This window comes from Amblyomma americanum, chromosome 4 (genome assembly GCF_052857255.1).
Source record: "Amblyomma americanum isolate KBUSLIRL-KWMA chromosome 4, ASM5285725v1, whole genome shotgun sequence".
Classification (NCBI taxonomy): Eukaryota; Metazoa; Arthropoda; class Arachnida; order Ixodida; family Ixodidae; genus Amblyomma; species Amblyomma americanum.
The window spans coordinates 144,320,597-144,342,905 of NC_135500.1; the positions used below are offsets into that span (position 1 = coordinate 144,320,597).

Here is a 22,309-nt window from a genome sequence, read left to right on the forward strand (position 1 = left end):
GGAGGCCTGCTGTGAAATAATGGTACGCAGCTATTCGTAGCAAATATGGCGCCCACCGAGACAGTCCAGTATCCTGTGCACAGCAGCTGGACACTGGTGCTCTCTCCTTCCAAGTGATGGAGCCGCCAGTCGCGGGGTGAGGGGCACACGGGAAAATGATTTGCAGTCAGTACACGCCGTTATGATTGGCTCAAATCACTGCAGCCTTCACAGCGCTGCAAACAACTTGTGAGAACGAGTATAGGCTCTGTGCACTGCAAGTTTGGCGAGTTCAAGTGGCGCCATCTGGTTAACAGGGGTGCGAAAGATGGTCACTGCTCTCTCGTCCAGTTTGCAGACAGCGAGGCAGGCGGAAAGGTATTTCCTCTGAAGGCAAAAGCAAACTTCGCTAATTGTGGGTGGCTCGATCTATTGCCTAGTGGGTCACAGGCGATGGTTTATGGTGGAGTTCTTGGAGCTAAATTCTGAAGTTTCAGTCTTCGTTTGTTATGGTTCTCTGGGGTTCAGCGCGTCAGTTTCTTTTTTTTTTTTGCGTGTGTACGTGTGTATGCGCGTTGTGGGCGCAACGTCGTATTTCCGACAGCGCTTATGTCATTTTTCACATTGTTTCACCTAGGCTTTTATGTATGTATTTGTATCATTTTATTGCCTACAGTGGTTTACAATTTTGTATATTTAATTGTCGCATTCCCGACACCTAAAACCCTTTTCTCGATCAATAGAACGAAAATTAGAAAGTGGTTTAATTTTCTGTATATTTATTTGTTGCATTTCACAAAATCACAAAACCCTTTCTTTAGTTAAAGTATTTATCAATAAATAGAAAAATAAAACCAAAACATTATGTGAGGGCACAGGTCATTGGGAATTTATATAATAGGTACCTTGATGAAATACCCAAAATAAAAGTCCTCTAACTTTGGAATATAGCAAGAAAAAAATTGCCTCTTTGTATGCTTAGAGCTATGCGCCTATGAGGGCAATGCACATAAAGCAAATCCTCAGAACGTAGAGCATTATTATCTGTGTGTAGTAAGATTGCTTTTTGCACAATTCTAACTGACCATTCATATAGTGGATGTAAGATACACAGCTGATTTCATTATCTCAGTAAATCAACACTTGTTTCTCAAACTGTAGGGGAACTTAATCTCAACAGTTGAGCTGCACTGCTGGAAGTTGCAATGCTGTCGAGACTGCAATACAATCATGGCTGCTCGGGATTGATGATCAGCCCAACCTGAAAGCAATTGAAACTAAACGCAGCACCAGTGACTCAGTGGTGGCATCAAGGCTTTCAGTGCATTGAAATCCGTAGAAAATCAGGCGTTGACTCGCCCGTGGTGCCATTAGGGCAACGCTGTCAGTGCATGTCTGCTGTGCGGCCGGGCTGATGCAAAGGCACTGGGCGTCCAGTTAATGTGGCGATTGCCACGAGGCGGCGCTGGTGATGTGGTCATTGCTGGAGCCACCATACCAGCGTATGGAGCTTATATGTGACATGATATGCAGTCACAGCAACCATAAAGCAGCTCATGAAGTCATGAGTAATGAATAGTCTAAAAACAAGTCTGGGCAATTGTTTTATGCTCTATCCACTCTAAGAAAAAAGGGATGGATGGCAAGTACATGCATAAGTTTGTAAACTGACTCCTGCAACACAAGCTTAATTGTTTTCTTTGTCATCTGGTAACTCTCATAGACAATGTTGCTGGAGGACACAAGACAGTACAAATACAAAGCCACAAAGCTAAGAGGCCAAACGCAACTCTGCAACAAAAGTCAGGTGTGCCCTGTATGAACGGCCAAAGCTCAATCCTGAAATTCCTTCCTGTATAAAAGGTTTCTGTCCTAGCTAACAACAAAACTTTTGCTAGAACAGAAAAACCAGCCCACACAAGCAGAGAATGACACTGCCAGCTGCTCTAGACTACAGCTATGGCTGCAGCCTAGTTCCAAGTTCCACTGCCCATAAATAATGGGGTCAAATTTGAATGCTAAGAAGCTCAGAATATCTAAAGCCTATAAATTGAAATGCTGCTGTCCTATCAAGTAGTGACTTAAGCTTTCCAAAATGCCTTTGTCACTTACAAGCCAGCAGGAATGATCACTCACTCGATGCAGTTTAGTTCTACGAGATTGGAAGACCGCAGTTGTTTGTTCCATGTACAGTACACACAATTGTTGATTGCACCGGTTCTAACTTTTATATCAGTTTACCAGCACCCACAACAGGTGTCCACATTCAGCAGATGTGACGAGTACACAAGCTACAAAAATCCCACATTTAACAAAGTAATGTGCATTATATATTCACAAACACAAAAAGATGGTATCTGTAAGCTGAACGTCACAGTGCAGCATCATATGCAATATCTAAAGCAGTGTTGCAGGCATTACCCAAAAAAAATAAACTAAATACATTACTCGTTACACACACAAAAAAAGGAACGCGTTACCGCCCTACATTAGCCACAACAAAAAACGTTAATGCGTTACCGTTACAGCTACCAAAAAAAAGTAATGCACATTACTCTGCCGTAACTCCATGGCCATAAATTTTAATCATTGCGTCTTTGCCTCGAGAACTCATGATGATAATTTTATCAAGTCCATATTTCGCATTAAATTCTAGCCCAAACAATGATCTTACCCGAAATCCTGATTTAACGAGAACACTTTGCACAAATGCGCAGGAGCTTAGCAACGTTATAGTGGCCTAGAGTTGCCTGTAGAGTTACATGTGATGGCTTCTAACTCTGTGGCACATAATGAAGCGATTTTCTTAATTTCATTTATTGGTTTTTGTTTGGCCAGTACAGAGACTGCAAACAAGGGAGAGCAAGCTAAAGGCGCCTAGTAGCGCCTGACAGAGGCCTGCCCTCCCCATGTAAAAAAACAAAAAACAAAGTGGCACTTGGCAATGGTACAAAATTTCCATAAGTAACAGAAACTAGAAAAGCAGCGGATATATTGACAACGAAACAGAAATCAGTCATGCATAGAGCTAAGCACAACAAAACTGAGAGCAAAACATAACAAGGACAAAAACTGATTAGGTAAAAACACACCACAACTAGCTACAACAAAAATATTCATGAACAGATTTCCTAAATCTGACCTCGGACATATTTTGTACTGACAATTCTGTTAAGTATGGATAGGTGTTTAATGTATGAGGAATTATGTGAGTTAGTTTTTGGAACCCATAGTTTGTACGGGATTTTGATGCATGGTATTGAGGGTGCCTTAGACTGTTTGGGCAATTAAATATGTGCTCTCGAAAGTCTGCCAGTTTCCTTTCATAAGGTTTCTGATATAAACAGCAAGCTTCTTGTGGTAAGCGGCCGTGATGGTTAGCAGTCTATGGTTGAGGAAGGAAGGACCCGTGCTCTCACTGTAATGTAAATTATCAATCGCTCGTACAGCTCTTTTTTGTAAAGTAAGTACTTTCACAAGATTGGTTGAGGTAGTCGTTCCCCAGATCAACAAACAATATTGTACATGCGAAAAGACTAGAGAGAAATAAATTTGTAGTTTGAATTTTCGAGGCAGTATTGTGCGAAATTTATTTAGGATACCAACAGAGCGAGCCATTTTAGTGCAAACGTAGTTTACATGATCTGTCCAGAGTAAGTGTTCTTCAAAAATGACTCCAAGGAACATTGTAGAGCTGACACGAGTTATAGGAGCTTGTTCGAAGTGAATTTGGAAGTTGTTCGGAACTTCCTTATTTTTGGCTCTGAACAGTATGTACTTTGTTTTCCTGACATTAAGTTCTAACCTATTTGATTTTAACCAAACAGACAATTGGGATAACCAACTATTGGAGGCTGCTTGCAAAATATTACTATCTTGCCCTGAAAAAAATACGTTAGTATCGTCTGCATAGATTATAATGTTGTCTACTGGACGAAGGTTGACAATATCATTAATACATAATAAGAACAACGTTGGTCCTAGAACGGAGCCCTGTGGCACACCAGACACAATCTGACCAATCCCAGATGAAATACCGTTAATGATAGTTGTTTGAGATCGGTTGTCAAGGTAGCTAGCAAATAAGGTTAAAGGAACGCCTCGTATTCCATAACACTGCATTTTTTCAAGCAATATCTTATGGTTAACCGAGTCAAACGCTTTCCTCATATCAAGGAATACGCCAACTGTTAGCAGTTTATTTTCTATGTTTCCAATTAGCTTTTCTTTGATTTCCAGTAAGGCGGCCTCAGTTGTTTTGTTTTTTTGAAATCCGTACTGTTGCTTGGAGATGACATGGTTTTTGTCGAGATATTGAGAAAGACGTGTGTTGATTGCAAGTTCCGCAATCTTAGAGAAAACTGAAAGAATGGAGATCGGCCTATAATTATTTAAATCATTAATGTCACCCCCTTTATGAATGGCAGTTACACGAGCTATTTTCAACTGATGTGGAAATGCGCCTGTCGTGAACATTAGGTTGACTATATGTGCTAATGGTATCGCAATGACATCTGCTACTTTCTTGATCGGGACTGGAGCTATGCCATCTACACCTGGAGCACTATTACTGCGTAAGGAGTGAATAATGGTAATTATTTCTGAGTCAGTGCATGGTAACAAAAACATGGAATTACTTTGTTTACTGGTTATATAGACTGAGGCATCTTGATGTGGACCATCAGTTGATTTTCGTGGAAAAACAGATAAGAAATGCTCATTAAATTCATTCGCTAGGTCAGCGCCATCATAGTTCGCACCATGAATGTGGAGTGAGACGGGTGCGTTGGTTCTGTTTTTACCTAGAAGATTGTTAAGTGTATTCCATGTTCCCTTCGAGCCATCAGACATGGAGAACTTTCTCGCGTAATAATCACTCCTTGCTTTTTTAATGTCAGCACCTAACTTATTGCGGAACGTTTTGAATTGACGGAGAATGTCAGTGTCTTTTGTTCTCACAAAACGAGAAAAAAGTCTGTTCTTTTCCTGTATGCGGTCATATAGTTGTTTATGAGTTCTGTGCGTTGCTAGCGGAAATGCAGTATTATAGTGTTCTTGAATAGTAGATATAAAATTTGTGTACGATTGGCATGCATCCTCCTGTCTTAAAATATTACTCCAATCTGTGCTAGCACAAAGACGTCGAAACTCTGATAAGCTGTTTTCATCAATTCTTCTAAATGTAGAAGTTTCCGGTTTACTCCTGTGTTGTTTTGGTTGACTCGGAACTATACAGAATATAGGCATATGGTCACTAATGCTGAATGTCAAAACGCCAGCCGGGACATCACTAGTGCAAATATTCGTAAAGCACACATCAATAAGCGTTTCAGAGTTATCAGTAACTCGTGTTGGTGAGGAAATTAAGTTCACAAATCCATAGCTGTTGTACAAATCTAGCAGATTTCTCGTAACGGACGTTTGACCCAGAATATCAACATTTATATCAGCAAGAAAAACCACTTCATAATTATTAAGAGAGACATATTCCAAAGTTTTTTCAACAAAGTTACAAAACGCAGATACCGAACCTGAAGGCGGTCTGTATATACCTATAACAGCAATTTTTCCGCAGCACAAAGGCAAAGCTTCTACATCTTCATTCATTTCAAAGCATTCAGGTAAACAGTGATAGCCGATTTCATTCCTCACATAAATTGATAAGCCCCCTCCTCTTTTCTGTTGTCGAGCCAAAGATACGCATTTATAATTATCAATGTTAGGAGCATCATTATCATTGCTAAACCAGGTTTCAGAAAATACTAATACATCCCACTTTAACCTCAAAGTTGACAGCAACACAACCATTTCATCTATTTTGTTTTGCAGACTTCGTGCGTTTAAATGAAAAAACACAAAAACATATAAACACAAAATGACACTTCATCATCAATACTGACTTCACAAAAACATCGCTGAACTCTCAACAAATTTACAGTAATTCTGAAAAATGCGGTGTTCCAAAGTGCTCGATATGCTTCTGCTAAAAAAATAGACGCGCATATTATGCAGCAATAAAGAAATGCTTAAATGGCATAGTTCTGGAAAAATATATTTGGGCACATAAAAATTCTTTTTTCACTTTAACCTGTGTAATTAGCGCAAAAAATGCGAGGGTTTGCGTGAAGGTGTTCAAGGTCAGCCTGGCTCGCCCAGAAATTCAGTAACCAGAAATGTAGCCGCAGTTGCAGATAGAAAGAAGCAAAATTTATTTTGAAGACAAAGCTGATAAACAACACTAGAGTATTGCAGCAACAACTTTTTAATAACTACAATTTGTTGTTGTATTTAAGCAACAGCTGTATTTCAAAGCTGTAATCGGACAGCTTGCCTCGCTCCTTAGTGAATACGTCCGCACCTAGGCTAAATAGGCGCTCAACAGACGCACCGGACAGTACTCTTGTATTCACTTTCAGGAAGAGCTGGTGAACGCATAGAAAGTTTTCCTACAGCCCACTCAGCGCAAACTTACACGGCACCAAAAGGTACCGAGACAGTCCCTCATCTTTAGTTGACGACGATGTGGAGAAGGTGTTCCCGAAGAAGTTATCCTCCGTTGATCTGGAGCTGAGGCAGGTTGCTGTGCCTAGAGTCTGGATGCCCACAAGCCAAGTAACTAGTAACGTGACATCTCACGTTACCGAAAAATGCGAACGTAAGTATGTTACCCGTTCCAGCTCCGTAATGGTAACGAGTATGTTATAAGTCACCGAAAAGTGTATGCGTTGCCGGTAACACCGTTACTTGTAACGCATTACCACTAACACTGATCTAATGCCTACTTCATTGCTTCAAAGCTGTTCAGAGTGTATAAAGGTATACTGAATCTTAGCCAAAGAACCAACATTTTATGCAATTTTCCAGCTACAAAGCGAATGTGTCTTGTTGAGTGCTAGCGAACGCAAGAGCCCAGCAGCCCTTAAATCCATGTGTAACATAACGTGCCCTAGTTTACGCTGCTAAAATTTAGTTTCAGAAAAGACTAGCAAAGTTTTAGATATTAAACATAAAGTTCCCAAGCGCCACATAATCAGCCAAGTATTCTCCCTTCACATTTCTGTAACTGTCCTTCATTCTAGTGCTAAACACTTAATAAAATCAGCAAGAACAAACAAATTCAGTGGAAGCATAGGATTACCAGTAAAAAGACTAAAGTCAAGGTGCATAATCATACGACAGTAGTCCTGCATAAATAACCAGCAAAACTGTTTCTTACAGTATGCGTTTCTTACAGCAGCCTATAATTTGCATGAGGAGGTGAGCAGAAGATAATATGCATGGAGTTCATAGGGCTTGCTCAGAAAAACTAATCTAAAAATTAACCACATTAGTTTCTTTAAAGCAGCAGCTTTTTCAGACAACCATTCAACGCAGCAACATTATTTCATATTAATGCTAAGTCAATAACTTGAATTGCTACACACCACGCAGAAAAGAATTACTGACTACCAAAGACTTCAGAATACATAATTGAGAAGAACAGTGCCCTTTTGCAAAAAGGAACACTTAAGGCTGTTGGCTGCAGTCTGCAAGTAAAAAAAAAAAAAAAGGAAGGACCAGTGACTGACTGGCCTATTTGTGAATGCATTTCAGAAATTTTGACATGGAGTCTGTGATAATCAAATACATCCTGGCTGCAACTGACATTTTTCTGACCTACATGCAGCGTGTGGCATGCGTTAGGAGGGCGCAATGTCATACGTATGACAACCTTTGAGAATGCTTCCACACATAACATGTGCAGCAAGAGTAGCCACTTACCTAGAACAAACTCGAAGTAGTAGAGATCTTCAATGGCCTCCTTCAGCTTCTTGAACTCTTCAGCCGACAGATTCACTGTGCACAGCACTTTCTTCTCTGTAGGGACTGCAAGATGCATTGTAATTAGTATCAATATCAACTGCACACTTCAAGGGTGTGAAAATGAGGTGGGAGGCCACACACAAACCTCAACTTTTTTTCCTGAATTTTCTATTGTTATTTTATCTATTGTTAAATTATACCCACACCTCGCTTAATTTAGAGGTTACATCCAGTTGCAGAACCCTTACACCTGTTTTTTAAAACCAAAATTAGGTTGTTTTTGTCTCTTATGTTGGCAGTTTATACTTGCTAGAGTAAACTCATACCCTAAAATTACACTTTTAACGTTTTTAATGTTATTCACTATCCTTATGCTTGATTAGATACATATTTTACCTAAGAATGGCCACAAAAGGAATGTGCAAAACTTGAAGACAGCATGTGAACTCATTTGAAAAGGAAAGTTGACTGATGCCATGTTGATCAGCTACAGATCTGCTTTTGTATCACCATACAAAACTAACATGGGAGACCTTTGAAGAAATAAGCAAACCACACCAACCTGTCGCTTTCACTATACCTCTACACACGAGCATCAAAGGCATGGTTTGCACTGCTTGGTTCAAGCGGCTCGTGTATTAGAGAGATCTGAAGCACTGGGTTAAGGAAGCTATGAGTACAAAAGAGGGCTTTCAAAATGAGACGAATAGTGATGTCAAAGCCCTAGTCGGTGATTCTAGCTCAGATGAACTCCTGTCAAAGTGTTTACATGGCAAAATACGACATGCAGAGAGAGCTTGAATGGGTTTATCATTTAGCAAACTCTCAACTTGCATGATGCTTTTGGTCACTTCAATAATGAACGCGTGCATAGTACGGATACCGTAAAGCATGCGCTGGCATAGAACCACGGTATTAATCAAGAGGGCTTGCATCATCAAAGATTACTAATGAATACAAAGAGCTTAGTGTCCATCAGGTAACTATCTAAAACAAGAAAAAAGAGACGAGCAGTAACACAGCCAAAAGAAAACCTCACTAAGTCTCAGGGGTGGCACAGCTATGAGTCTGGTGTATTTCACACTTCTACGTAATTATTTTTATATCTTGGGCATTATTTGAAAACTTCATCTTCACTTTTCTCAAAACAGCTTTTTACTAACTTTTCTGTAAACGAATACGTTCAACTGAAATTTTGTGTACCTTTTCCCAACATAGAGGAACACGCAATGAACTAGTAGAAATAAAATCCATGCGAAAAGTTTCACACTAAAGCTCATTACTTGGAATAGGTGTAATCAAACTAGGTCATTTCTGCTCACTCTGTTCAGTTTTTTGAAGGTTGCATCTTTAATATTATTTGAAATATATTTATCCTAGTTCATTGCATAGGGCACACATACAGGTACTTAAATGCCAAAGCTTTCTTATTCTGACATTTCAGGGTTTTCTTATCAATGCTGGCACGACTACAGCTCTGTCAGATAAAATAAATTTTACAATCCTAACTGTTTATTTTAAGATTTTATTTTGTATGTGGCCTCACACTTTAAGGTAGATAAGAATGGTAACTTAATTAGTTCCAAGTGCACTTTCACAAATAAGAATTGCAACTAGTGATTCCAGTAGATTAAGGTTACATGATAGGGTAAAATAAAAAAAAAATGCATTTTTCATTTCCTGCTAATCACAAATGTAAAATCTTGAACATTACTCAGTGACTCGCATACCAGGTTTCTGAAATCAAGTGGCGAGTACGCGAGCAGGCCCACTCAAATTCTTTGGGTTTTCACTCACCCACATTTATTTAAAAAAAATAGTGTTGAAAGCAAAAGAGAGAATTTTTCTGAACTGAGCTGATTCTCTATCTGCAGTAAAGCAAAGCAAAGAGGTCCATATCATGTTTTATTGAATGCTGGCATGATGCACTCTGTGCTAATCTTCTTACCTTACTTTTCCTTCCTGTGCAGTGATTCCGACCCTTTTTTTTTTTTGGATTTGGTTATAGACTTAGAAAACAAGCTAAAGGCACTTTGGGCAACACATTTCCACATGCTGGCTACCAAAACCAATCCCTGTCACAAGATATGTTCAATACAGCCCAACACTTGGTGAACAAAGAATACCCAGATGACGAATGAGCCTTTTATGCATTAATTACCACCCAGATCAGTTTGTAACGCCACGAAAACTGCTTTCCAGCTACTAGCTTAGGCAGAGCCTTTCTGCAAGTGTCTCTATGGGCAAACCCAAAATGCCAACAAGTGCATTAACTATGTCGCTTGGGGTTGCACACATGAAAATGCCTTCCCTATAATGCACACCTCTGAATTGCAATCTTAGATGCAGTGCTCACATTCAGTAATGACAACAGAGCCCAAGTTTATGTCGTCTGATGTTCGTGGTGGTATTCCTAGACATTTAAGATATCACCAGGGCATTATATTGTGAAATAGTTATGTGAGATAGACTGCCATCAGCACCACTACACAGGACAGATCACAAAGCGGAGGAGAACAGATCACAAAGAAGGCCACAAGAACGAACTGACAAGCAAAGAAGCGTAAAACTGGCACTGGTATTGACTACATGGCTAGTGGCTATTAAAAAGAAATTTCAGCAAATGCTATTTACGCCAAAACATTGAAGTATGTGCTTTGACCTAAACATCTTTTTCATTTGTTGTTATATATGAACCATTATCCGAAAAACAAGATAGGAGGCTGAAAATTTTCCAGATTTATCTACACAGAAATGCAATGCTACTGAACTGGAATGGTACTCATCTATGAAGCAGGTCTTTTTCGACAAGTGTTTATGCATGAAAACAGCAAAAAAATTACGAAACTGTAAATATCTACTAGAGAACTATAATTCTAATTAAGTTAAACCAGGACAGAATGGGGAATAAAATGAAGCAAAACAAAATGAGCTATGCTGAGCTGGAATAAAATCTGAATGAGTTGCTGAGAAAAAAAGGGCTAATCACATATTCCAGATAGAAATACGGACCACGTTTTCTTGCTCCGCGAACCAAAAAGTGTGTTTCCGTGGGTGATTTGCCATCATACACATTATCTCAAACACAGATAAGGAGCTACTTTGGGATTCCTGCTTTCACCCTCAATCCCCTCAAAGGTTATAGTATACATAACTATACTCTGAACTGTCATTATTAGATTATGCAACGTTAACTAATGTTTTGTTAACTGTGCTGCCGCTACGATGCAACAACCAGCGATTACTCTCCCTAATTTTTTTTAAAGTTTCTAGTGGGGCCTTCCAGCTTGCGTATGCCAGGTGAAAAATGACTCTGCTAGGCAAAAAAAATAATAAAAAAGGCAAACATGGGGGTGGGAGGTTTGTTTCTAGAGGGCAAGGTGATGAACAAGCTTGCGTTACATTCATCTATTCCTTGCAAGAAGACTTATGGTTTCTACCTGCACCTTTTCTCCTTCGCCCTCTTCACCTCGTTTGATCCCTTCCCTCAGGGTGCAGATGAGGTGTTCCATGTGAGTGAGGGAGGTACTGCACCTTTCTTCACAACCTCTTACACTTCCCAGTTTCAGGCCACAAAATAAATTCGCAGACGATCAATGTGGTTCATGCGGCAGAGAACATTAGTGCTCCCCATGGAAGGTGCAGCCGCAGGTGTGTTCAGACTGTGCAAGTGCGTAATGTGACAGTCCATCAATCAATACGTGATACGCCATACCACTCTCTCCACTCCCCTGATCCACTCCAGCAACCACAGTTCGATATTTCATACTCCTACCCCACCTAACTCTGCTTGGCGACTCCCTTTTCCCACTCGTCATCCGTCGCTTCCCACCCTCTTCCCTTTCCCACTCTCTATCTCTCTACCAAAGCTTCACATGCCAACACCGAAAACTGTTTGCAATCACGGGCGTTATAATGCTAGCGCATTTAAAAACACGGACGAACACTCACCTTTGAAATGGATCTTGTACATCGACTCTGCCATTCGGTCGCCATCCAAAATTTCCCCCAGTGTGAGACTGCGATGAACAATCTGAAAGCGAAAGCAAAGAAAAATGCTCAGTCACATCCTGCCCCACAAAATTGGTCATGGCTTAGGGGGTTTAACGTTTCAAAGCAACTCAGGCTATGAGGGACGAAATAGTGAAGAGCTGCGGAAATTTCGACCCCCTGGGGTTCTTTAACATGCACTGACATCTTTAACATGCACTGACATCTTTAACATGCACTGACATCGCACGGTACATGGGCCTCTAGAATTTCGCCTCCATCGAAACGTGACGGCAGGGGCTGGGATCGAACCTGCGTCTTTCGAGTCAGCAGCTGAACGAGATAACTACCGAGCCACCGCAGCGGCTTCCCCATAAAATGAAGCCATATGCTGGGAAGAATGATATTAAGCAAAGAGGTTATACAAATATATGCCCATTTAAGGTCACACAAAGTGCGACTATATTTTATATTCTACACTATTTCATTTACGTTCCAGTGCATACGATAACACAGTGCCTCTAAATTACAACCAATTTCCTTTCACTACATCCCAGAAAACTAGCCTCACAGAAAGGAGCTCTTCCTCTGCACCCGCAGGCCCTCAATACCACTTCTGTAGTAGGCACGCCACGTTTAATGAAGACCTATTTGCTGCAAGAAGAATGTGATTACGTGCTCAGCTTTAAGTAATATCAGCGATTATTAAAAAAAAACACATTAAGAAAAGTCAGTTATTGAAAAAATAACTGCAATAATTAAACTTCCTCAAAACCTTTAAAGGGAGAAAAAAAAAAATAACACGGCAAACTGAAAATAACACCACACTGATTTCGAACGATGCCAGAAATGAAAACAATATGAGCGGCACCCAAGGCCACAGTTATTTTACACACGAGGTGATAATTATACCGTCAACATATAACAGGGATAGAACTTACTGCCGCTAGGTTTTTAATCTTTTTTACTCGCTCTTTTTGTCGTGTCCGCAGGTGCATGGTCTGATTTTCCGTTTTGACACACAGGATAATTTGAACAGTATATTTTCACGCTATATGATCGGTTTGTTTGCAGAAAAGAATGATTCTGGTGGAATTTGTGACGATGCCGATGAGTTACCAGAAAACTCCTGCGCGAATCGAAATACGATGTGGCAAAAACAACGCGTCTGCGATTTGTCGATTGTGTTAGTCTCCTTTGTTATCCAGTATAATTACCTTGGTTCTGATTACAAGTTTTCGAGCGGGTACTAAAAAAAGGAAAGTGAGCAGTTACGATATAGTAAACAAGAATGCGCAACAGGTTATTTAAAAACGAACCGGACTAAGAATAGAAAATATGGCGAAAAATTTACAAAGAAATATACACCCTCTGGCCAGCAGCTGTTTCAAAAGATATATCATGCTTGTGGAACAGCGAGACTGTTAATGTAGGGGAAAATAAAATAAATGCAGGAAGGAAAAGTAAATGAAAGGGTCTGAACTGGCGCTTACAAAAGTGCACATGAAAGAGTACTAGATGAAGTCGTGCACATTTGCCCGCAGAATTCAACTCAAATATAATAAATGCAAACGCCTTAAATTTTGCCGCATTAAGTTTCAGAAACCTGCAAACATCTCGCGGAAAAGCGCGGTAATAATGGTTGCATCGCGCAAAATATCTCTTTCCCCGTTACTAACACCTCCACACCCGCCCATCCCCCTCACCTCAAAAAACATCGCTTGATCCCGGCAAGCTGGCTTCTCCTGAACATGTCTGTACATAAGGGAAAGCCTAAAGAGGTACACTTCCGGGAGTCCTCGCGTTCGGAGCAAAGCAGACGTATGAAACGCTAGTTACGAGCAGTGTAACCGGCACAAAAGAGCTCGGGTAACTTTTTTTTTTTTAATAATATCGTTGTCCGCTAAATGCACATGTTCACAGACAGAAAATTTTCGCTGCGCGCACTGCACCAAACCTGGGCATGCGTCGGAACGGGGCCAGGACGCACCACTTCTGACTGATATACAGTGTCTGATCCCACGTAACAATAGGCTCCACGACGATTTTGAGCGGACAGAAAATTTTCCAAAGTGAACTGAGGGCCATCGCGAAGCAGGCGGAAACTGCTCGCGATAATGCCAGTGGCCTGTCCTTGGAACCCGAACTCGGCAGCTCTTACGCGCAGCATTGTTTAATTATCAAATACTATATCAAAGGACCGACTGAGGACCGATTCAAGTTGACCTGGATCGACGGATTAACGCGTTCTGATGACATGTGGTAATGTATCAGGGCGGATGACATCAGGAAGTTTTGCAAGGATAAGGCAGCCTCAGCTGCCGTAGGACAGGGTTCATTCGAGGCCAATTCGAGGTGCCTTTGTCCTGCAGAGGACGTAGTTATAGCTGGTGATGATGACGTTAAGTAATGGCGTCTTGATCCGGAATCCGCCTTACCGCCGCAGCATATTCACAATCAGTAGTATTACAGCACCATCAATATCGCGATCTTCACAAAATATCGAAAACGACAACAGAGGCTACCCTAGGCGCGAACGTACAATGGCCTGCATCAAAAAGAAGCATACACGAGGGGGGTAGGACGGTTACCACGCAAAAAAAGTATAAAAGTATGAACAACGCACTATCGCGTTTCCAGTAACGAGGTGGACCACGCGGTGCGCTGTACGAAGCGGGCCGATAAGAACTGAGGCAGCAGACACAACTCAAGAAACATGGATGTTTTTTGTTCGAAGAATATAGCAAGAAATTATCGTAAAAGTACGCAACAACGAGAAAAAAAAAAGAGGACAGAGAGAGACAAATCGTCATGGGGCTGCAGCCTTTTTTTTATTTTTCCGCGCGTGCAAACTAAAGAAGAAAGTAACACCGCCCTCACCATCAGCGCAGAGCACCTAACTAATTGCCCGGTCGGGCACAGATAAGGAGAAGCTGTTTGCGCCGCATATTGCGCCGGAACTGCCCACACGGCGCGACACGTATTCGCAGTCGAACGACAAACGCATGTGAAGCTGAAAATATATAAAAAAAAAATAAAAAAAATAGCAGGTATAGTATATACGGGGCTGCATGGGCCACGCCCACCTCGGCATTGGGCGCAACTACTGCGCGCGTCACCATGCACAACGGCAACAAAGTGTTAAACAAAAAAGAACAGACAGATGGGACAAAAAAGAATACGTGGCTAGTACGGGCTCTTCGGAGGTGGCGAAACCCGACTTCGGTCACAGCCGCGACGACGAGATAACGTGGAGCAGAGACACGCATGTGCCGCTGACGCAAACGGATATGAACGCGCGACTGAACAGCATTGCGCCGGACAGCGACCAGAGCCGGCTATTTTCTTCGGGAACGCTCAGTGTGAAGAATCCACAAAAAAATAAATAAAAGAAAGCTACAGTCGCAAACGTAGGCGAAAAAAAGCATAAAAAAATGGCGTTCGCAAGTGACTGGGACACGCATTGCCATCCGCTCGTTCAATGAAAAGCGAAGCCAAGCTTTTATATATATATATATATATATATATATATATATATATATATATATATATATATATATATATATATATAATATATATATATATATATATATATATATATATATAGAGAGAGAGAGAGAGAGAGAGAGAGAGACGAAAGGGTCGAATTGGCGGCAAGGATCGTATACCTAACGGTTGCAGGCGTTTTAAGTGATTGTGGGACACGAACCGACAAAGAAAAAAAAAGCGCAGCAACGCGCGGGTCCTGACACAAGCAGGTAAAGCGTTGTGCACACCAGTTATTGTTGGATTCCCAAAAACCGACACACAATCGTTGTCCGCGCAGTGAACTGCTCCTTTCTACAGCACAATAAATGTCACCTGAGTAGCTTTCGAAGCATGTAAAAGAAAGCATGCGTGGAGTCTAGCGGCAGCAGCTGCGAGAATCCCTGCCGACGTTCACATTCATCAGTATAAGACGACTAGAAGGGCTCGTTGGTAAAAAAAAAAAAAACAATGTGCAGCTGCGTGTACTGACCCATCGTGTACGTGGGTATAGGCAGCTCAAAGCGCACAAGAGCGGTGTCGCGTGATGACGCCGTATACGTGCAGAGGCCACAGAGGCTGTCAGCACCTTGCAGGCCTCAGTGTACAGCTCTACATTTGCCCGCGTCTTCGTGGAGCGCTCCGGCAACTGTCTGCCAAGAATACGAAAATTGCTTTTCGAAGAAAGGAAAGGCGCGGTAAACGGCTCGCATCTAGGTGGACACCTCAACCGCGCCGTAATGGAAGGGATGAAAGGGGAGTGAGCAGGAAGAAAGGAAAAGGCGCAGCGGTGCGGGGCTGCACTTGGCCACCATCGGAATACGGTGGCCGCAGCCCTGCCATGTAAAAACACTGCAGGGGCAGGGAGGACAGTGGCGGAGATTATGAGGGGGGGGGGGGGGGGGGCAGGGATAGTGGTGCAGATGATAAACATATTTATTGATACCCGTTTAAAGGCTGCAGCGGTGGTTGGAGTTCTCAGTCCAGTACCCCAGTGGCGTAGGCTGCTGCACGGGCTCTTTCAATCAACTGTTGTTGACTTGCTTGATCCCAAAAGACCAGCGCTGTCTCCCACCCATTCTGCGGGTTGGTTGATTGTAGATATCTATTGCTTGATCTAGTTGGCAGGCCCATACCCTGTGGTATAAGTGCGCGCCTTCTACCCGATCACCGACTCCCGCAGAGCGTGCGCATGCCGAACCTACGAAGCCGGTCGCATAGAACCCCTAGCAGCATATTTCTTGCGTTGGTGCATTCGCAATACGGAACCCACCCCTGACACATCACCTGGACTCCAGGCCATCAGGGTCTTCGAGGGAATGAGGCCGCGCACGCGGCTGCCCGAGCACTCATCTCCCGGGTACCTCATAGCGACTCTGATATCTCGGATGCGGGACAACCCTTATTCCGCTTTTGTGAAATTCTAAAATACTATCAGCATGAACATCAACGCTACCCAAAGCCCGGCAAAAGAGCTTGGGAAAGCAGGCGAACGCGTGCTCCTCCTACTTTTTACGAATACTCTTGTGTGCCTGGCTGTAATGAAACATTTCGACCCTATGGTCACTGGCCGGTGCTCGCACTGTGGGGAGGTGGCTGACACGGTGTGTGGTGTGGGCCTGCCGGCAGAACACAGCCCTTTCCCCAAACCCCCACCCTACCCGAGAGGATTGGGAGGCGGCGGCTGCTTGGACCTCTAGGCCCAGCGGGCCTTGGTCCAGAGGGCCCGGACGGAAGCTTCTACCAATGGGGTTCCGGACTAGGGACTCCAGCAAGTATGTAAGGAGGCTTCCCACTAGTGGAAGCCCCCGAACACCTCTCAGTATATATATAATGTTTTTCATAACCACCACCACCACTACCACGAAATTTGCATTGTGAGTTGAATGACTGATTGCGAGTAATTTGTGTGGGTTATCAAAGGTATTGGTTCGTAGTTTGCAGGGTCACAGTTCTTCCTATTTGCTTAAAGCCGTAGCCAGCGGAGGGTGCATTCGACGGGCTAGTCTTAAATGCTTAAGTATTTCGTAAGTTATCAGCGGGGGTAGTGGTTCCACGATGTCCATAATGGGCGCCCCGGGGAGAAATACTCGCCCGAGGCGTGTGCGCGCTCGTTCCCTTTGAATGCCTGGTGACCAGGTACCCATACTACAGTCGGATACCACTCATGAACGAAGCGGGCTTTTCCCTCGTCAAAGTACCGACTTCCAGCCAATTGGCGTCTGCCGATTCTCTTGACCCTGGAGCGGCAGATGAAAGGGGATAGTCCCCTCTCTACATTTTGGCGCCGCTCCCTGCATAGTCACGCAGCCAAGGTGATGAGAATCAGCCGACGCCATTTGGCTGGAGGGGTCCTTTGACGGGGAAGCGGGGAAGAGCTGCTTCGTTCTTGAGTTGGTATCCGGCTATACATAGGTGTTCCGGGTGTAGGTAAGATTTTACTGTAAGATTTTTAGCCATGAGTGGTCCTATCCTGCCCTTGGGGGTAGCTGCGGTAGGCAGTTTGCGAGTCTGCCACGGTGTATTATGAGGGGGTGTGTGTTGCAGCTCGTGCAACCGCCAATTTAGAGCTTCGGATTAATTTCCAACACCTAAAGAGCAAACATGGCAAATACTCTTGAAAAGTAATTAAATTACATTACAATTACTTCCAAAAAGTACTGAAAATTACTTTCAAATTACTTTTTTAAGTTTCGAGATATTGTGCATTACTCCCTACTCCCTCCACTGACCTTCAAAATGTGCGTCGGAAATTTTGCCCTTCTTTGATGAAAGGTAGCCCTAGTCCATTGAACCCACCCCCCCCCCCCCCCCTTGCTGGCGCAGATGAGGTCAACTTAATCGCAAACCCTTGCATAATTGCTCGCATCGCTCTTCAATCAGAAGTTCATCGTTCAATGCGTAAAATGGTCCCACCCTTTTGATTTTGAAGAATTTGTAGCCCGCATGTTCACGCTCACCGTCTCGGAAATGCAGCGGGGGGCGCAGACAACCTGACAATTCTGCTGTTCAATTGACTCGTTCCGGAGGCACCCTGGCGGATATAAATTGCATTGTCGCGGTGGTGACGCTGTCGTCTATGCTGCCCTTGAGTTAAAAATAGGGCTTCAAACCTGGCTACAGAAGGTAGTTTTCCCAAACAATCACAACCAAACTTGTTAGATGTCAGTTAAGACATGTCAGTTAAGGACATGTCAGTTAAGACATGTCAGAGCGGCGACATGACAATTATTTATGAAGCAGTCTAGAGGAAGTACTCGCTTAAGCATTCGTGTTGTGTCTGTGCGTAGGTGCAATGCGTCATGCCATGGCAGTAGAGCACTCCTAGCGGCCCTGCGGTACGTGTGTGTGCATACGACCGTACGCAGAGATAGAAGATGCGTGGCAGTCCAACAGACTCTTCACCAAGGCGGTGCTGATGCCCGTGCGCACATCGCCTCTCGCCCGCGTGCGCCGCTTCGCTGGAGACTGGAGTGCTGGCCGTTACTGGCCGCGAGTTTTTCTCGCTATCTAGGACGCTCAACCCTGCAAACGCGAGGCCAAAGCATGGCCGATACAAGGAGCAGCACGGACTAAATATTCAACAAAAGTTTAGTTTAGTTTCACGAGATCCGCCGGATAGCAGCGTGCAGTCCGAGCGAAATTCCGCGAAACGTTTCTGCCGGTAACGCTGTTGTGAGCGAGTCGATGGGTGTGCATTTCGCGTTCTGCCCCTGGCGGTTCAAAACTGCGAGAGCCGAGCGCGGGTCTCGAGCGTCGTGCTACGGGGTTGCTGCAGCTCTGTTGGTGTATTATTAACAATGGTGTATAATTAACATAGGCGTTGGAAACGTCGCAAAAGGCGGAGGCCGAATGATGTGCTAAAATCTCAGCCGTTTCCTGTGACGTGCGGGAAGCATGTTTCTCATTAACGACGGTGCCCGGTTTGGTGTATTTCGCTTTGTGTCTAGCGGAGTTGGAGGTGGATGGGTGCGCAGTCGTCCCGCGTTTGTTTGGTGCTGCCTTTTAAAGGATGCTTCACCGTTAACACCAGTGCGCCTGAGGCAAAATGTTTAGCTTGTGTAGTGCAGAGAAGCGCGATTGGCGTGGTTTTCTTGGGATGCCTTTTGGCGCCTGCAAAAACGTCTAATTTGATGCTGCCTTTAAAGCGTGCTTCACCGTCCCCGCCAATGCAATGAGGCAAAACTTTTAGCTTATGCAGTGCAGAGAAGCGAGCTTGAAGTCATGTTTTCCTTGTGGTTGCAGTTCGGACTTGTCTTTTTATTTGCTTGTTTGTTAAGATAAGCGTTTAGTGCTAGCATTTAGTTCCATTTGAAGGCTTTCGCCGAACAGAGTGTCTGTAAAAACGTCAAGCTGGGTTCATTATATCGTAGTCTCTCCGCCACAACAGAAGTGCAATGTATGGAGGATTAAGTGCGAAATTCCAGTTCCTGCTTATGGTTCATGGAGCTTAACGTCCCAAGCGATTCAGGCTACGAGGGACGCCGTAGTGAAGAATTCCAGAAATTCCTACCACCTGGGGTTCTCTAACGTGCACTGACATCGCACAGTACACGGGCCTCTAGAATCCGTGTATTGTGCGATGTCAGTGCACGTTAAAGAACCCCGGGTGATCGAAATTTCCGGAGCCTTCCTAAATATTTAGAGGCGTGTAGCCCAACGTAAGTAATATCAATATCAGTTTTAAAAATTTCGAACACGATTACCCTCGGCGCTGAGACCCAACAAATTTTGGCTATTTTCGTCGAGTTGTGTGTACTGGAGAGGTTGCTTTGCCTGCAAGCTTCTCGAAAGCCCACGCACTTTGACGCGATGTAGCCAGAACTTGTTGGGGCCACAGCGCCGAGGGTAACCGCGTTTTTGAAACTCTAAAAACTGGTACGGATACTACTTACGGTGGGCTACACGCCTCTCAATAATTAAGGAGCCTCACAGTAACAGTTAAAAAATAACTCAATATTAGTTAACCTTATTAGCACTAATATTAGCACTTCTTGACTGTATTCTGATGTACTATACCGCTGGCGAGAAAGGCGGTCTTCTAACTCGAAAAGCCTGTTTTTAAAAATTGTGTTAAGTCTTAGGTGAAACACTCTGAATGTGGGCAAGCAGACTCTTGTGCATCAGCGCAACGAAAGCCGTGCAGCTTAGAGGACGCGTTGTTTTGTCCAGTGTGATTCTGAAAGGTTGTGCTTCAGTGATTCGGCGCATTACTCTTCAACCGAAAGGGGCAAATAATGTGCCCCAAATTTTGCATTAAAAACTGCTGCACCAGCCTATCGCATGCAACAGAAACCCTTTGGAGGCAATGCCATGAGCAAGAAGTTTTTTTTGTGGTACAAACGCTGCAAAGACGGCCGACCGTCAGTCCACAACAATAAGCGTTCAGGACGACCGTCAACCACAACACCGAAAACGATAGCAGAAGTTCGCGAGGCTATCCATGCAGACCGCAGTCTGCGATCGACGTCTGTGATATTGGAGAACAGTCGTGCGGGACACTTCAGTGCATTCTGAAGGACGTTTTGAACACGAAACGCATTTGTGCCGAACTTTTGCCAAGACTGCTCAGTGACGAACAGGAGTTCCATCGTGTTTCTTCCTATACGGAATCCAGACAAGTCAGAGACGACCCCAGGCCCGTTTGCAGTAACCAGTGATAAATGAATCATGGGTTTACAGTTATGATCTTAAAACGAAGCAGCAGTCGTCGCAGTGGATGTCCACCAATTCGACGCGGCCGAAAAAAGCCCGCCACGTTCCTAGTCATGTCAATCCAAGCAGATTGTTTTCTCTGACACTCCCGGTTTTGTCGACAAGGAATTCTGGGTTCCTGGGTAAACTGTCAACAGCAAATTTTACTGTGAGGTTTTGAAGCGCCTAAGGGAAGACAGTCGGAGAAAACATCCAGACGAGTGGAAGAACCCCGGGTTCGAACCAGACCGCGGCGGCTGCGTTTTTATGGAGGAAAAACGCTAAGGCGCCCGTGTGCTGTGCGATGTCAGTGCACGTTAAAGATTCCCAGGTGGTAGAAATTATTCCGGAGCCCTCCACTATGGCACCCCTTCTTCCTTTCTTCTTTCACTCCCTCCCTTATCCCTCTCCTTATGGCGCGGTTCAGGTGTCCAACGATATATGAGACAGATACTGCGCCATTTCCTTTCCCGCAAAACCAATTATTATTATTAACAACGAGTGGCTTCTCTGCCATGAAAACGCACCCGCTCACGCATCACTTGTTGTTAGACAGTTCCTCGCTCCCGAAAACACCACTACAGTGCTTGCGCACCCGCCCTATTCGCCTGACTTTACACCATGTGACTTTTCCTGTCCCTGAAAACGAAACCGAGGCAGAAAGGGCATCAGTTAACACAATGAAAGAGTCGGAATCGCAGGAGGTGCTAACGCACTCACACTTGGGGACTTCCACGGATGCATGGAATCGTGGGAGAAATGCTCGGATCGGTGCATGCATGCTCAGCAGGGTGGCCACTTCGAAGGGGACAGGAAAAACTAGGAGTTATGGCAAGCATCTCCTGTTTTTTTTTTCTTCTTACGATCGAATTCTCCGAACTTTTGAGTCGCACCTTGTATGTGGTGTTCTGGTGCGGTCTAAAGAAACTAGAGTTCCTCTTTGCTCATTTATTTGCCCCAGCAGTTGATTTATCAGTGATTAGCGCCCATTTGAGCGTATTTAGAGCTGGCACAAAAAAACGCTATCGCCGTAAGAAAACATTTGCAAAGCTACGCTTACGGGCTTAGTGCATGAAAGAGCGAAATCTGTCATAGCTTAGCCATATAGCCATGCATTTCTGCCATGACACCACCCTCAGGCTGCGCATTCTCCCACGCCCTCGTCGTAACCTCCTCCTTCCAGGGTAGCCACCCTCTGGGTTCCACGGTAGCCACGGTAGCCACCCTCCGGTTGCGCGTTCCTCCCTTCTCGCAACAACCTGCCAAGTCACACTATAGACGGATCCCTGTCAGAGGTCCTCCTTCCAGCCAATGGCGT

General features: G+C 43.8%; 1 protein-coding gene across 1 annotated transcript in view; it reads right to left on the reverse strand.

Annotated features, from left to right (window-relative positions):
- Nucleotides 1-22,309, reverse strand: part of LOC144128466 (transmembrane 9 superfamily member 1-like) — a 109,875-nt gene that overhangs the window by 37,400 nt on the left and 50,166 nt on the right. Inside the window, exons 3-4 of the mRNA XM_077661892.1 lie at nt 11,734-11,815; nt 7,741-7,845 (exon numbers count right to left, since the gene is read on the reverse strand). Of these exons, the coding sequence (XP_077518018.1) occupies nt 7,741-7,845; nt 11,734-11,815 (187 nt within the window). The remainder of the gene's footprint in view (nt 1-7,740; nt 7,846-11,733; nt 11,816-22,309) is intronic.